The sequence below is a fragment of the Cygnus olor genome, chromosome 1, assembly GCF_009769625.2.
Source record: "Cygnus olor isolate bCygOlo1 chromosome 1, bCygOlo1.pri.v2, whole genome shotgun sequence".
Lineage (NCBI taxonomy): Eukaryota > Metazoa > Chordata > Aves > Anseriformes > Anatidae > Cygnus > Cygnus olor.
The window spans coordinates 131,792,938-131,808,904 of record NC_049169.1 but is presented as its reverse complement, the minus strand read 5'-3'; the positions used below and the strand labels follow the sequence as shown (position 1 = coordinate 131,808,904).

Sequence of the window (15,967 nt, the reverse complement as noted above, 5' to 3'; positions counted from 1 at the left end):
TGGAACAGGAAAGTTAAAGGATTAACTTTTATACCACCTTTTGCATGTAATTTTTCTTTTTACTTTACATGCTCTGCAGTGTGAGCACACCCCAATTCTGGCAATCCAGTAAACTGAGTCATTCTTGAAAATATGATTTAAATGTCAAATTATGTGTAAGAACAAACAAATGAATAGAAACACTGTAGCAGAAACACTGTGTTTATTTCAAAATTAGTTTTTCTTCTAGCCAGGGAAATGGACAAAAATTCTTAATATGTTCTTTTTACAATAGACTACTTCTAGTGAAAACGTGAAAGTGCTAGCTCTTGTTTCCCAAACTTCTTTTACATAAATGATACGAAGATGATAATCTAGAAATGTCAGCTTTAAAATTTATAGAAAAGTGATTTGTGACCTTTTTAACTTATTTTCATTATTTTATTTATTGATTGGTTGATTTGATTGATTTTATGGCAGGACAGTGCTTTTGTCCACTGAACTATTTGATGCATGAAAAAATATCTTTTTTTCTTGCTATTCTTTCTCATTCTGAAACAGACCGTGGCATGAATTAATGGTAAATAGCCAGGTTTGACACATGAGGGAAAACTATGTGAACCAGCATTAATGTGATCCATATAAAGGTTAATATTTACACAATTAAGAAACTTTTTAAAAGATTTGGAAGTGCCTTCCTTGTACAAACTTTGGGAACTTTGGTTCCTTTGAAAAGGCTTACTTTAGACGGTAAATTCAGGTAATAAAAACAGAGAATTCACAGCCAACGTATAGTTCAATGTTGTGTATTTTGCAATTTTTGCAATATTGTTACATGGGCTTTCCAGCTTAAACTGACAGAGAAGGGAGTTCACTTTACACTGCAGTGTAGTAAGTTTTATTTGTTGTTTTTGGGCTCTCATGTTAGGTAGTGCATACTATGTTGGCAAGGAGGCCAAGCTATTTTTCCATGTAGTTCATGCTGTGGAAACCAGCATTCCAGTGTGATACTTGATATTTCAAATGCTAGCAAAAAATTGAGTAGAAGTTAGAATAATGTTTAAGGGCACTCTATTTTTGTATAACAGATTGGAGAAAAGCTTAACTATTAGTAAACCTAATTTATTTGTTTAGTTTAGGCTGAGGAAAAACCAAAAGCGTTCCCAGATCTGCTTTTCTATTTCTACTTTCTCCTATTCACAAAGTACAAAGAAGTTTCCTGTTTAAACGACGACCAATTTTGTTCTGTTACTGAGTTTTAAATGCACTGTGTTACAGGGGCTGATCGAAATCTTTGACAGAGGTCTTTGTTGGTTTGCTTTCAGGCAGCCTTAGCTCCCTCACCTTCAGCGCAGGTGCTCACCTCACAGCATTGCTGCCTGTGGAGGGAAGGTTCCTGCATTTATTTTTTGAAGCAGATGGTGTGAATACCCCATATTTCCCCTGCAAGCATTTGAATCAGTGGAGTTACTTGCATCCCTTTGTCTTTTTCTGTTAGTTCCTGCTTCAAAGGTCCCTGCATGCAGTGCCTTTATCACCCGAGTTTACAAAGCTGCAGCTTTCCTTGCACCGCTTGGTTAACCCGGTCTGTGAGGCACAAAAAAAAAGGAGAACATCTCCGATGTCGCGCACACTTTGGTGTGCAGCTTCTGCTGTGTGGTTGCAATGAGGGGAACCTCCCCAGAGGGCGGTGGGGGTTGCTGGAGCACCGTGCTGCAGTCCCTTGCCAACATGTGAATTAACGGAGTTGGAGGCCAAGGAAATTGAGAGATTTATGTTTTCACTGTTAACAAAGACGTATTTTTTCATATCTTAACCATCCACGGTTTATTGAAACTAATGTTGCCAGTTTGTTATCCGAAAGGGCTCCCTTTTTATTTATATTTTTCTATCCTGACCATTAACATGTTGAATTCTAGCAGCTGCCTGCAGTAGGGGAAAGTCTGATGCGCAGATCTTAAATAAGTTTGATTAGCTTTCTCCAGACTGTCTATCAGAATCTCTATTTCTAACCATCTTGTGAACACAGAGCTGGAGAAATAACTTCCCTGCTCCAAATGTTCAAATATATAACACGAAACAGATTACTACCCTGATTTTATGTTGAAATTTAGTGATTGGACTTGGAAGAATAAAGCACCAGGAATGCCTGTAATTCTAGATTCAGGAAAAGTGTAAGTGTATTATCAGAAGAATGTATTCTTCAAAGTTTTAATAATCTCAAAGTAGAGCATTTAAGATATCTTACAGGCATTTGAGACTGACAGCATTATAGATATGTTCCCTTTTGTGTTGGGGTGGTGCTGAGTAATTCAGCTGCTTGTTATTAGAATGTGCAAAAAAGTCTCAGTGAGAGATTTCTGCCATAGCTTAGTATTCAAAATGCTACATTGTCTCCTAAATACAATGATATATAAACATATGTGAATCAAATAGAATTAGACCTTAAAGCTTACTTTTATGGTAACTGCTTAACAAATATTCTCCAAAATTTTTCTTTTTATCTTTGAAATTTGACATTAATTAGCTTGGATAATAGGGCTATTCGGATTTTTTTTTTTCCTGCCAAGGCAACTAGTCATAGTAGCTTTCTGTATTTCACTGGCACAATCACACTGATACGAGGGAAGAAAAATCTCGTCAAGTTTAATGCTTTTACCTAGGACTTTTTATGACTTTGACAATTGCCGTTGTGTATTTTAGAAATCGTGACTCTTACACTGTGCCTCAATTACTTTTCTTGTCTGGGAATTCTGCTAGTCTCAGTTCCTGTGTTCTTGCTGGAATTTCCATTGCTGCATATGAGCTGTGTAAATTAAAACTTTTCATTAAACAGTGAAACTTCTTTTTGTATTCTAAACATTCTAAACGCAATGGCATTTTTCTGTACTTGGAAAGCTCCTAGCACTTCTTGAGTACTGCTGTAATAAAGAAAAATACTAATATGTATCTGTTTAATTATAGGATACTGTTACAGGAAAAGAGAAATTGTTTGCTTATGCAACTAGAAGAAGCTACACGTTTAACCTCATATTTACACTCCCAGTTAAAAAGGTAAGTTGTGTAAAAAGCACAGGTTTTGAAGTTTAACTGCAGCAGATATAAGTTTACCTTTTAATACTTTTGGTGGATGTGTGCCAAGTAAATTGAATTTTACTAAGTATATTGTTTGATCTGTGGAATGTGATGATTTAGATGGAGTTTTGTAAATAGTACTAGTGATGGCTGTTTGAGCTAGATTTTTCCATATATTTGGGTATTTTATTTTATAGGTTCACTTATTTTACAAAAAGGAGATACCTAGTTGAAGAACATTGTAAAATTGTTATAGTTTTACTTTATATGTAGATAACATTCTTTTAAGTTCTGTGAGGTTTAGTATCCTGATACCTTTTCTAAAGGAAGGGGTTTTGATCCCTGGTGAGATGACAGAATTTTGCCATTTAAATATGAGAACGTGCTAAGACCCACATAGAAGCCCAGAATGTTTTGCATATTCACACCCGCAGCTGCCTTTTTGGTGCAGCTCTCGGGGATTCCTTGGCTCAACACCATGCTGACATCAAAAGCTCAGTTCCTGCTGTGCCTCGCTTCATCTCTGTCCATCACTTACGCTGTCTTCTCCCTAGCCATCTGAGAATGGTAGAAGGAACTGAAATGGGATTCGTACTAAAGTTGTTTTTATTTTGTGCTCCAAAAAACTGTAAGGATGCGACTTGTACGGCACTTTTTTTTGTTTTGTTAGTGCTGTCTTTCCAAATCCCTTCTTGCTCCTTCTCCCTGATACGTCTATGATCCATCATTAACACCAATTCAGGCTGGATCATGGTAATCTACTATTCCTGGCTTTATATTGGGTCCACTGATCCAAACCCTCCTCTGTCCTCTTTTCTGCCAAATTATGTCTGGTTGCAAGTCAGAGGAAGGAGTAGACCTGTCCAGGTGCTCTCTTTGTCTTCAGGCATGTGGCCCTGATTTGGTTGTCACTTGTACTGTTCCAGTCACATCTGCTTGAGACTAGGGCAAGAAACATGAGTTAGACCCTAAACTGCCAAATTATCTCCCAGGGTCATGTGCTGAATGCATGTAAAACTGCTTATGTTAACTGGGTTGATGTTTTATGTCCACGCTGGTGTTTCTGACTGTATTTGAATGGACCTTTTTTTGTTTCCTTTTCCTTTTGCCTGCCATAGTCTGTCAGCCAGCACCCTCACAATGTCCTCTGGCAGCAGCAGGGGTTCCCTGGCGTCCAGCCGAGGTTCCCTGGCCTCCAGCAGAGGCTCCCTCAGCTCAGTCAGCTTCACGGACATCTACGGCCTCCCGCAGTATGACAAGTCAGACAGCGTTACAGACTACGGGCAGCATTTGCGCTTCGACATCATTCCCTTTGAGTCTCTAACGAAGGACGTGCCGTACGCTGATCCCATTGGACACTCGAATTTCAATAAGCAGCGGAGGTCTCTGGATACCCCGCAGTCCCTGGCATCCCTGTCCTCACGGTCCTCCTTGTCATCGTTGTCCCCTCCGAGCTCGCCTCTGGACACCCCATTTCTCTCCGCTTCTCGAGATTCTCCTCTGGCTCAGATGTCAGAAGGTTTTGAGGAGATGGCAGGCATAGGAGCCCTGGAAATGCTCAGGGCTCAGTCCACAGCGCTGGGTGATGACGATACGCAAGGAACAAGTTCATCTCAGATGTCTGCTTACGCTGTGGACAGCGAAGGGGTGCGAGAAATGGGCCCACAGCTGACTGCTGTGCAGCCTAGCGGAGGTGAGTTTCTGGACGTGATTCTTTTGTCACATTGTCATAGAAAATAGCACACAAATCTATTAGTACTGGCACAGTAGAGATTGTTTCTCAGTTTTGTTTTATTTCCATCAGTTAAAAATTTAATGGTGGATGTTAGATGTTTAAAAAGGAAAAAGTGAACTTCCTTCCATGCCCCCTAAAACGAAACAAAAACAACAAAAAATTTTTTTGATGTAGGGCAGAGGTGAAAGAGTAGAGAAATCTTTGCAAATAGATTTCAGAACAGTAGTGAATTGGGTGGAAGAAAGGCAATGGAAAATGGACTTTCTTTTGGAGTATAGCACATCAAGGGGATATGTGTTTTGGTGTTGGTCAGGAAGGAGTAAAACCACACATGGTTTAATTACATGTGAAGCCCCATTTCTAATCATGTTACCATTATTCTGTTAATTTCAATCAATACAAACCCAGTTGAGAGTGGTTTTATTAGAAAAAATAAAAATGTGCTGGGGTGGGCAGAAGGTGATGCAGCTGTGATAATGCTCGAAGGCTGGCTGGCTCTGTGCTGAATTCACACCCAGCTTGATACCAGATTCACATGTCAGTGAGTTGTGTGATGGAGCAGAAACTACAGTGGCACGGCAGTGTTGAGTTCATGATGGGCTATGCTCATGAGCTCAGTGCTTCAGCAACTGAGAAGCATTTTTTGCTGGGGGTATGTGAGGAGCTGAGCATCCACCTGAGTGATTTTTTTTTTTTTTTGTTCTTGTCATCTCTGAACCTGTGCTCAGTGATCACAGAGGAGCTGCCTCAGTTAACCACAGCACATGCTGTTAGTTTTCTTTTTGTGATTCAATGTGAAGTTGATGGATTTGCTTCAGCTTGCAGTGGTGGAAGCTTCTGAGACTCTGTAGATTGAGAGTATGTTAGACTCTTGAATATGAGAGATCAAAAAAGGAAACAAACCTTAAAAAAAAAAAAAAAGAATAAATTTCATTTCCTGTTTTAATCAATCAGTTGAAGAACTGATGTAAAATGAAAAGGAATATTCTTTCCTTGTAATATTTCTTTTATGTTGGCATACTTGCATTTCTAATAAAACCATTACAGTAGAGAAGGGCTTTTAGAGAGTATTTTAATATTGAAGGTTGTAATTCACATCCCATGTCTGTATCCATAATTTTGTGTTAGCAAATGCACATAATACTACACTCAGGGATTGGAGCATCAGGGTTAATATGAAATATAAGCAGAGAATATATTGTCCTACTACATCTTGTTTGTCAAGAGATAATGAAAAGGAACATTGACAGTACATAAGGAAAAGGTTTCAGCTATTTTTAAAACAAAAAATGTCACTGCTATGCTAACAAGCCTGTATTGTTCACGCAGCATTCAAGTGTAGATTTACCTATTTTCCTTAACGCAATTAACACTGCCAGAAGATACTGCTGCAGAATTCACATTTACTAGACATAAACATGTCTCGGTCCCATATTGCAGTATTCTGACCAAAATAAACAGAATTCCAGAGACCAGCATGTAAGTTTGTGCTTAAATTAGTGCCATGGAGAGGCTTCCTGAGGCTTTCTTTAAACCTCAGATCAGACCACAACATGTCTTCACCCATTGTGGTAAGTGAAAACTATGTTAGTAGTTCATTTATAGCTCATATGTGTTTCCTAGAAGTGAAGGCTTGGTCTGTGGGCCTTGGGAGCAGTAGGATAAGGGTCAAGGTCCTCTTTCTGTTTTCCTTTTCTCTCTTCTCTGTAATGTTTCTATGCATTTCAGGTTTTTATAAACATGCACGTGATACCTCTTGTCACTACTGCGGTGTCCAGGTTCAGCTCCTAGTTCAGGGTTTACAACTTTTCTTTGCGTATGACGTAGAGTGCTTTCTGTTGCTTTTTGAGTGTGTGATTAAAAGGTAGCCAGTCGGTCTTTTTGGAGGTTTTCTTTTTAAAATATTTGTTTTTTAAAACAATTGCTTAGGAAAAATCCATTCAGTTGTTCTGTTTTTTGGCAGGAACTATGACTACTTTGAGCTTGGCATTCCCTAGTTGGTGGGCTTGCAGTTGTAAAGTAATTGTTTGCAAGTACCAGTTGAAAGTTTCAAAGTTACTTTGGTTTTCTACTGTTGAAAAATTTGATGAAGCATCAAACTCATACGACACTTTGGGAACCCCCAGGTATTTGGGGGGGTTTTGATTTTCACTAAATTACTATGCTGTATGCTTTGCTGCTGCCACCCTATGGTCTGGTAGCATAATGCAACACTGGAAAAACAGTAAGTGTCAACTCAAGCAAATTTTTCACCAGTTCCTCTATCAAATAAAATATAAGGTAATTTTGCAATTTCTGAGTGTACTGAGGGTTAATAATCAGTACATTGCATATACCCTGCACCGAAGTAGTACTGCAGCATGTTCAAGAGTTGTCCAGGAACTGTATTTCTGATATTCACTTGCTGATCTGCTGTTTTCTTGTTTTGTATCTCTTTTGGGAACATGTTATAAATTTTGTTAGGATGTGTGAATGGAGGGAAGATGCCTGAGAGGTTACATCCATTGTACTTGTAAAGCTGGAAGTGGGAGGAAACATGTTAAGATAACATTGGACTCTACGATCTCTCTGTATCTTCTCTGTCCTAAAATAATCTTTTGAATGCTAAGTTTCCTTTAATGCCTAAATAATCTCATTTGCAAAATATTGTTGTAGATCTAAAACATGATTTATCACTGTGTGCTTTTCATTTTGTCTTGTTTCTCATGCGGCACAACAGAAAAATGCACTGTAAGTGAACCTGAAATTACTTATTGTGCTGGTTTTGCTCGTAATTCCCTGTGTGTTTTTGTGTGTGAAGTGTTTTTTCCTGAGTTGCACGTGAAGGAAAAAGGAGATGTTGCTACATTTGGTTTTGTTTGATACAATGCTATATCTGTTTAATCATTATGGCATAATTAATTTTTTGCTATGTCAACTAAACAATGTATTCATGGCTGCAGTTAAATCCGAGGAAAAAGTTTTCTGCAAGCTTCAGTCTTATTACATCATTGTAATGCCTGACCACATCATGGTAGGTAAGGTCTGTTTGTGGCTCTGATTTAGTTTTTATGAGAGTGTTTGACTCTTGTATTAGTGCATTTTGAGCTGACATGCAGTATTTGTAGTCTCCTACGCCTGTGAAACATGCTTGAGATTTATTCATGTGTTTTTTAGCTAATGAAATACTGGACACCAAAAATTCCTTTGAAGTTCACTTTTTGAACTCACGACAGCTGAGAAAATTCTTTTCATCAGGCCTGTTTTATGTTTGTCAAGCTTTGGCACCCAGTAGTTATGGAAATTCAAATCCATATGTTTTGTTCACTGATTTGAAAGGTAATTGTCTATTTTAGAAACTTTATTTTTAAGCAATTCTTCAGCTTCCTGCATTAGAAGGTCCCTAATTGTGGTAAACCTTGTTCTGTTTAAACTGAAGTCTGATGCTGCTTCTCCTTCTTGACAAATTCTTCTTGCTGATTCCTCCTTTTAGTCAAGCCATGTTCTGACATTTGCATCTCTCCTGAGCTCTGTGGGATTGTCCAGATGTTATCAGATGCTTCCCTGGCCTGCAGGCAGTGGGCAAATCATTGTCATGTTCCAACAGTGTTGTAACATGTCAGTTTTTCATGACATTGTGTTGGTGCGTCAGAACAGTTTTTCCTTCCGGACAAATTGGGAACGTCAACCTCCAAAAGAGAGAGCCCGTGAGGTCCACTCATATTACAACCTCCTCTTTCATCTCCTACATCTGTGCGAAGTGTTCAGATAGCAGGGTGAGCCAAAGGCTTATTTGTGAAAAGAAGTCATCCTAGTGTAATTTGGTGCAATTAGGACCAAAAATGTAGACGGACTTGCGTATAAAAATTATACATTTTTTTCAGCCTTTCTCCAGTGATGCAAAGTTATTGGGGAAACTCTTCCATACTCATAACTGTCCTTACAGAGCACTAGTTTTCATTCTGCTTAACTGCCAGTAACAGCAGTCATGGAGGTTGGCTCACCAAATGAAAAGTTATTTCAAAAAAAAAAAAAATTGAAGCCACCACTTTGCACAAATGATGTGGAGGAGAGTATGGTTCAAATGCAGTCTTCTGGTTTTCTGTGAGTTAGTTGCAACTTGGCTCTCATTTGTGGGGAGGATGACAAGAATTATATGGCACAATGGCACATGCTAGACAATAAAGATGGGATTATGGGAGGGCGGGGGGAAGGATAGCTCTTTCTCCAGGTACAGAAACAAATGCCGGTTGGGATGTTCTAGTCAGCAGATAGCTGTCCTGCATAGCTGAAGATGGCTAAATTCATTACTGAATTTGGAGGAGAGGTCTGTAGGGCTGTGTACTGATCCAAAAGCACAGAGAACTGGCTCTGTAGACATCCAGGAGTCTCAGCTTCGAACAGGGCCGTGTGATTTTGTTGAACATCTTCTAGGGCTTTGTGCTGTTGGTGGCCCGATAAAAGGATCCTATTTCAGGCTGGTGCAGGACTGCCAGACTCGGAGCATCCTGTCTGGCAGTCCCGCTGGAGGTTACAGCCAGACACTTCTATTGACAGCAGCAGCACAGATGTGTTGACATGAGGGATTTTTATCAAGCTTCAAGGCCTGACATGCTGTCTGCCTGGGGCTCACGTGGGAGGTGAGGCACGTCCCATGCACAGTGAGGGCTCACTGTCCATCCCTCAGCTGGTCCCTGCAGGTGGGGCTCAGGCTGCTTGCTGGCACTGTGCTGAAGGAAACTTGCTGGTCAGGTCGCAGAGTTTTGATGCTTAAAATGCCTTAAGATAATATGTAAGAGAGGTACTTAAATTGTTACTGAGAGTAAGACACATCTTGTCCCTAGTGGGAGTAAGCTGGAAACATCAGCATATGCTTGCTTCTAGTGTGATGTGCACTGCGCTGCTGTCACTCCAAATGCAGTCTGATAAAACTTCAAGTACTTCCAGGATATCTGTTTAAGATCATGAGCATGGGTAGAAGTAAATGTGGTGCTTTCCCCACTTCTGAACTGTCTCCTCTTTGTCGTTTTTTTTTCTGCTTGGAGGACAAACATTAAGCCCAAGCAAAAGGGGGTGAAAAGGTGGTAAAAGACACTGCGCTTCCCTAAGTCCATTTAATGGTTCTCTCTAGGATGTGAAAGAATTAAACTCAAGTTACAACCTTTCATCGAGGTGTTGAAATCTTACCTGTGCAGTTCTTGAGCATCGTCACTTATGCGCATACCTTGAAGGATTTGTACCTTCTATACCTATTTGCATTTGCAAAACCTGATGTGTAATGCCACTTAGCACATGAAAGTGATTGAAGCCCTGTTAACTAACGGTATTGCTGGTGGTTCGGGAAAAGGTGTAAAAGGGGGTTGACTATTCCTTCCTCCTGCCCCCTGCCAAAGTTATTCAAAAATATTAAAGAATTTGAAAAAACAGCAGTCAGTGAGATGGAAAGTGCTGGTTCTTTTTGATAGTGCCTCTCAGGCTGTAGATGAAAGCTGCTATTATGAGATGGTATAAACAGTATGCTTTGAAACTTCGTATTAGGAAACAAATGACAACAAAACCTTACTTTGTTATCTGATAACTTCTTAAAAGAATTAGTCTCTGTTTATTTTCAAACTATTGTATATTCAGTAGGTAAATCTTAGAAGTTTAGGATGCCATGTGTACATATGCTGAATTAACATAAATGTTCTTACCAGGAGAGATTATTCCACTAGAAGAGCACTGTAATAACAACGAGATTGGCTTATGTCATAGAGAAATTAGCCACAAACTTCCTTCCTTAATTCTTCCGCAGAAAATCTCTGGTCCATTGTATTCTAGTTTTTTGATTTAAAGTCAGATGACAAAGCAATGCACTGCATTTGTGCCAACTGTTTTGGCACTCATTTTCATATGATAAATGTTTCTTATTTAGTTGTTAAGAGATTACTTTGAGCTGATTTTGTCTCTTCTTTTTCTCCATGATAGCTGTAACTCTGCGAGGAGACAGTGGTCGAAGATCGGAGAGGAGAGCCAGGCGAGTTTCAGCATGTCTCTCAGATCATTCACTGGCTAGTGACAGTGGCGTGTTTGAAGCTTTAAGCAAAAGGTCAGGTGTATAAATGCTTAGTAAGCTGGAAATATTCCTGTTCTGCCACACGGTCTGAAAGAATTGACTGTAAATTTCTGAATATGCTTTCAAAATAGATGATTCTAAGTATCATAAGAATATTAGATTGCACATACTACACAAAAGAAGCTTTTTACATGCAGTTCCACTGTCATCCTCACAGTTGCTAAGTCCCTTTCACTTCATTGTCTCTAATGTTTTAGTACCCAATACTTCTCCCTTGAGAGTTTCCTCGTTTCTTAGTTGTAAATTTTTATTTCAACCATCTATAACGAAATAAAAATGTACTGAGTAGGACATAGAGTTCTGGGAAGCATATGATTAAAAGTGTAAATCTTCCTATGATGAAAGGAAAAAATATGTGAATTGCTGAAAATCTAAACGTGTAGGTTGGACAAGTGATTGAAGGAGGGTAAAGAGATATTATTTTATACAATTGCTCTAACACATTAAGCAGTAACTGGGAAGAAGATATGGTGTTGATGATTCTAGAGAGAAACTAACCTAAGCATTTTGAAAGAGTTACTCTAAAAGCTTAATTTTTTAAATTAGGAATTGCTGCTTCTGTTCTGTGTGTTTTTAAATAGGTATCTCAATCCCTCCTGTACCAAACAGTTGCTGAAATCCACAGATCACAAAATAAACGTTGAATTCATTATGTTCTAACAGCATAGGTCATCGTGTAGTTTACAGTACTTTCTGTTTGTGCAGGAATGAAGATATGGAAGAGCCTGTTTATGGTGATATTGCCAGTAACGAAGAACCACAAATACATGTTGGATTTCTGTAAGTAGTGCTATTCTACTTTATCCGTGTCAGTTCAACAGACATTGCTCACTAGTTTTCTTCATTCTGCTTTTAAACTTCTTAATAAACTGGACCACTGTGGATAGCTTTAAGAAGTTTTTGAACTGAAAGCCAAAGTTTAGTGGATGTACAGGATAGTCAACATGCCTCTTCCTGCTGGGGATGTGTCTCAACTACTGTTCATTTGGTGTCCTTTCAATGCTGGTTGGTGAAAGGATTTCTGTTACTTCTTCCAGTAGCATTTTCATTGTGAGTATGGATGCAGGGATATGTCTCAGTGTGTGAGATCTGACATTTTATGCCAGATAAAGGAGGATCAGGAAGAAGAGAAGGTGAAGAGAGATAAAAATAAAGCTCCCAAGTACAGCTTTGAAATCCTGTGCTTAGGACAAGCTATTGTTAGTAGTGGGAGTACTGCGTGGAAGAGCAGATTATAGCAGTGCAAGACAGGTTTTCCTGTCTTAGACAGCCCTCCAAAATCCTCTCTACTCCTGGGAAAAAATAATTCCCAAGGCTGCTGCCAGTTTTCAAATTTGAACCAGGTGTGATAGTTCTATTTGAAAATCCATACTGGTACGGAAGATAAGATTTTTTTTTTAAATTTTCATTAATCCATGAAAATAATGCAGACTGACTAGCTTTGTGTAACTGATACGTCACTCACACACGTATGCTTCTGGTATAAGCATTTAAAACACGGAATCTGTTTTATAAAACTTCACTATGAAGAGTCACAGTAGGGAATGTTCTTTTTGAATTGAATAATGTTTAATTCTTGTAGTTCTGATAAATTTGTTACTGTAGCTAATCTTTTATGGTTCTGAGTGTGGTATCTTTAAATGCTTTTGATTCAAACTGATTTCTGTTAGAGCTTCATTTAACTGAAAAAGGTGCTTATGCTTTCTTAAAATATTCTGAATCTTTCATCTATATTTCTTAAGGTAAGTATTGATGCTTGGTGACTAACACCAGAAATTTATTTTCCAGGCATGACAGTGGAAGCGAATGTCTCTTAGTCCATGTATTACAGCTGAAGAACTTCACTAGCCTAGTTGTTAAAGAAAACTGCAAAATGTAAGCTTACTTTTCACCAAAAGTCTGATCGTTGCTTATCTTGTGAAATAATCTTAAGTGCTATAAATTTGTTTACTTCATGCAAAATTAAGCCATTACTCAGGTATAAGATAGCATGTTCTAGTTTACGTGGGGAAAGGGTTCATTTTGTGGACGCAAGGCATCCTTTTTATGGAACCTCTGTCCTAGCTAGTGGTCAGGTAGCAAATGTAGTCTCTAATGACACATTTTCTTGTGTTGATTATGTACAGGAAAGATTGTTCAAAAACATAAAAATCATTCTTCTATCACTGCATACCTTCTGGCCAAAGAAAATAAACAATATTTTGCTTTATTCCAGAAATATTATTTCCTGTAAAATCTCTCTACAGGTTATCTGTGATGTATCCCAGAATAAGCTTAGGGTAATTTTCTTAAATACCTAAGGTAACATATATAGTAATCGGTAAGGAAAAAAAAAAGTTTTTTTGACAAAAAAAACAAACAACAACAACTTGATTTTATCTTCTTATAAAAAATAAAAAATATCAAAATAGGACATCTGTGAGCTTTTGTGGCTGTGCCAATTCTCCTTGAATATCTATGAAACACCTTTCAAAATAATTTTAACACAAAAATTAGCTGAGAACCAGTACAAACAGCTGTATTTTTTTTTCTAACTTCTGGCTGCCTGTGGTAATGCTTCAGATTCCATATCACATTATGTAGAATATTGTTTTGTTTATTTAGTGTTTCTTAAACAGTGGCAATGTTGCCATAAAACAGTCCTATCTAGTGATATGTCTTATTAGATTTTAAAGAAATATGAAAATTTTTGATCTTTATCTCAGAGAAGTTGTTTGAAAACTGGAAAATGGAGATGTGGCAATATTGTTGTGTTGTAAAATAGGTCATTAAGTGGGAGCTGTTAAATTAACATGCATTTTGCTGAATGAGTTGGTCTTTGTTCAGAAAGTTGACCTTGCAAACCCTGCAAACTTCTAGTGGAAGCTCTTCATGTAGGTCAGTGCATTAGTGGCAGTCTTTCGCTTTGTTTTCAATATTGGTACAAGGGCATGCTAGAGAGGAAAAATGTGAGTAGTACTCAACCATGTTTCCTCATTATTAGAAAAAAAAAAAAGTCATCTAAAGAAAAGCAAATGTAGTCACCAAGGAAAAGAATGACTTGAGAGGGTTCGTTGGACATTTGTCATCAAGGCAGTCAGGCCTCTAAGTGACACTAAAAAAGGCACTTCTGTTCCCCACCCTTCTCAGTTAGCTGCTTAGGCTGGAATCTAGAAATTGTGTGGGTGCAGGGTAAATCAATTGATTTGACTGAATTAAAAAACAAAACAAAACAAAAGTTAATCTTGGCAAGACCAGAAGAAGTTTTTTAGCTAGTTCAATGAGTTCCTCCATGCTTCTGTATGTTCACTCAATCTGAATTACTGGGGATGGCGCTGGGGAGGCTACCTGCAGCAGGTGGTTAGCAGAGCAGCTGGATCACTCCCTTTTTACAGTATGAGCCGGTTTAGCTAACTGGTGCTCCATACTCCAGTGCTGTGGTTCCATCATAGTGAGCTCTTCCAATTGTCCTCTAACCACTTACTCGTCTGCCACTGTCATCCCCTCTCTTGTGGTGGCATAGGAGTTCATGCAGCGATGTAGTCAATTAGAGTGAGCCTCTGAGCTGGATTATTTTTTTTTAAACCATGAGCTGTTTTTTTCTAGGTTAGCTTTTTAATCCAGGTGAGTTTTCTAACGTGGTTCACAATGCAGTTGCATGAACCGTTTTACTGGCACAAGGGAAGGTATAGCAAGCAATGTGGTGTTGCAGGGGCTGGACAGACAGTCAAAACAGGCTTAGAAACACTTGTTCAAGTAGGTATGTTCCCTTCTGTCAGGTTAAAATGGTTGTGGATTTTGATTTTGGCTTGGAGTCTAAAATGAGATGGTATCAGATGTGATTATTATTTTTTTTTTTTAAGATGGCAAATAGATGGAATGTAGGTTTTCTTTGCCGTCCTTTTGTGCTGAATTTCTCAAGGGAGGGGGTGAGGGGGGTTAAAGGTATGCTTAGTGGATGGAGGGAAATGGAGGGGCTATTCAGTTGCTTAAACGTAGGCATATGTTTCCACTTGAAATGTCATAGCATAGCGCCTGGCCTCCAGCTGCTGCTGCTCAAGAAAGCTGTAGTTCTCCCGTAGATCCTATGTCATACTTGCTAGCCCCATGTAGATGCCTTAGATACCTCAGGGCATCTCAAGTGGCACTTGGTGCCTGTGCTTAAGCACCAACTTAGAAAAAAGTTGGTTTTAGTTAGACAGAGATGGGGTTTCCAAATCAGTTTTGCTCTTTTGTGTTAAGAATACAAAGCAAATTCCTGTAACAGAGATCCAAAAGTAGATTCTTAATACAGAAGTTACAGTGATGTTTTTGCTTAGCTTAATTTTCAGAAATGAGAAATACCTGAAGATAGCTTTCTTTGTCTGAACTGGGCTATTTGTCTGTTTTGCTGTTCCAGTCACGTGAGAGTTTATTTGCCACCGCTTGAGTCAGGCACACCGACCACTTACTGCTCTAGAGCTTTGGAATTCCAAACACCGTTAATATTTAATGAAGTTTTTAGAATCCCTGTGCATTCAAGTGTTTTGAAATTAAAATCACTGCAGCTGTATATCTGCTCAGTTGACCATCAGCAACAAGAAGAACTATTGGTAAGTGGCCCTTCGGTCCTTTTTTTTTTTTTTTTTTTTTAAATCCTTGTGATATAGGAAATAATAAAGATTTGGAAGTAATTAGCAAAATTACCAGAGGTTGATAATTGGAGCATTTTAAGCAGCATTGAAAGTACTGTTATCTGTGCTATTAATATAACTGTTACGTTGCAGAGCCATATTTTAAATTGATGCAATATTTATATTAATTGCTGTGGGATTTAGCAGGTAAGGAGTTTTTTTAATGCTTTTTAAAAAAAAAAATTCTGCCTTGGGGAAAGCTGAAAAATCTGCAGTTGCTAAATGTTGGTGCAAGAAGAACACTGAAAAATTAAATGTTTTCCTGAAGACTTCATCTGACAGCTTTCAGACTACAGTATGCTCAAGACTTTTGTTTCTGCATGGCACTGTAATGCATGCACAATGAATCTATATCTGTAAAACAGTTTTATAATAAAAAAGATAACCCATTGTTGCTGTGTAATAGTGGTTTGAGAAGACTACAGTTACACC

General features: G+C 38.4%; 1 protein-coding gene across 4 annotated transcripts in view; it reads left to right on the top strand.

Moving 5' to 3' along the window:
- WWC3 (WWC family member 3) overlaps nt 1-15,967 on the top strand; it is a 100,753-nt gene that overhangs the window by 72,112 nt on the left and 12,674 nt on the right. For 3 of the 4 annotated variants that reach the window (XM_040533947.1, XM_040533940.1, XM_040533922.1), the window contains exons 10-15: nt 2,944-3,033; nt 4,173-4,747; nt 10,736-10,856; nt 11,589-11,663; nt 12,672-12,758; nt 15,262-15,454. In XM_040533947.1, the coding sequence (XP_040389881.1) occupies nt 2,944-3,033; nt 4,173-4,747; nt 10,736-10,856; nt 11,589-11,663; nt 12,672-12,758; nt 15,262-15,454 (1,141 nt within the window). The remainder of the gene's footprint in view (nt 1-2,943; nt 3,034-4,172; nt 4,748-10,735; nt 10,857-11,588; nt 11,664-12,671; nt 12,759-15,261; nt 15,455-15,967) is intronic. The other variant, XM_040533931.1, reaches the window with a different exon arrangement.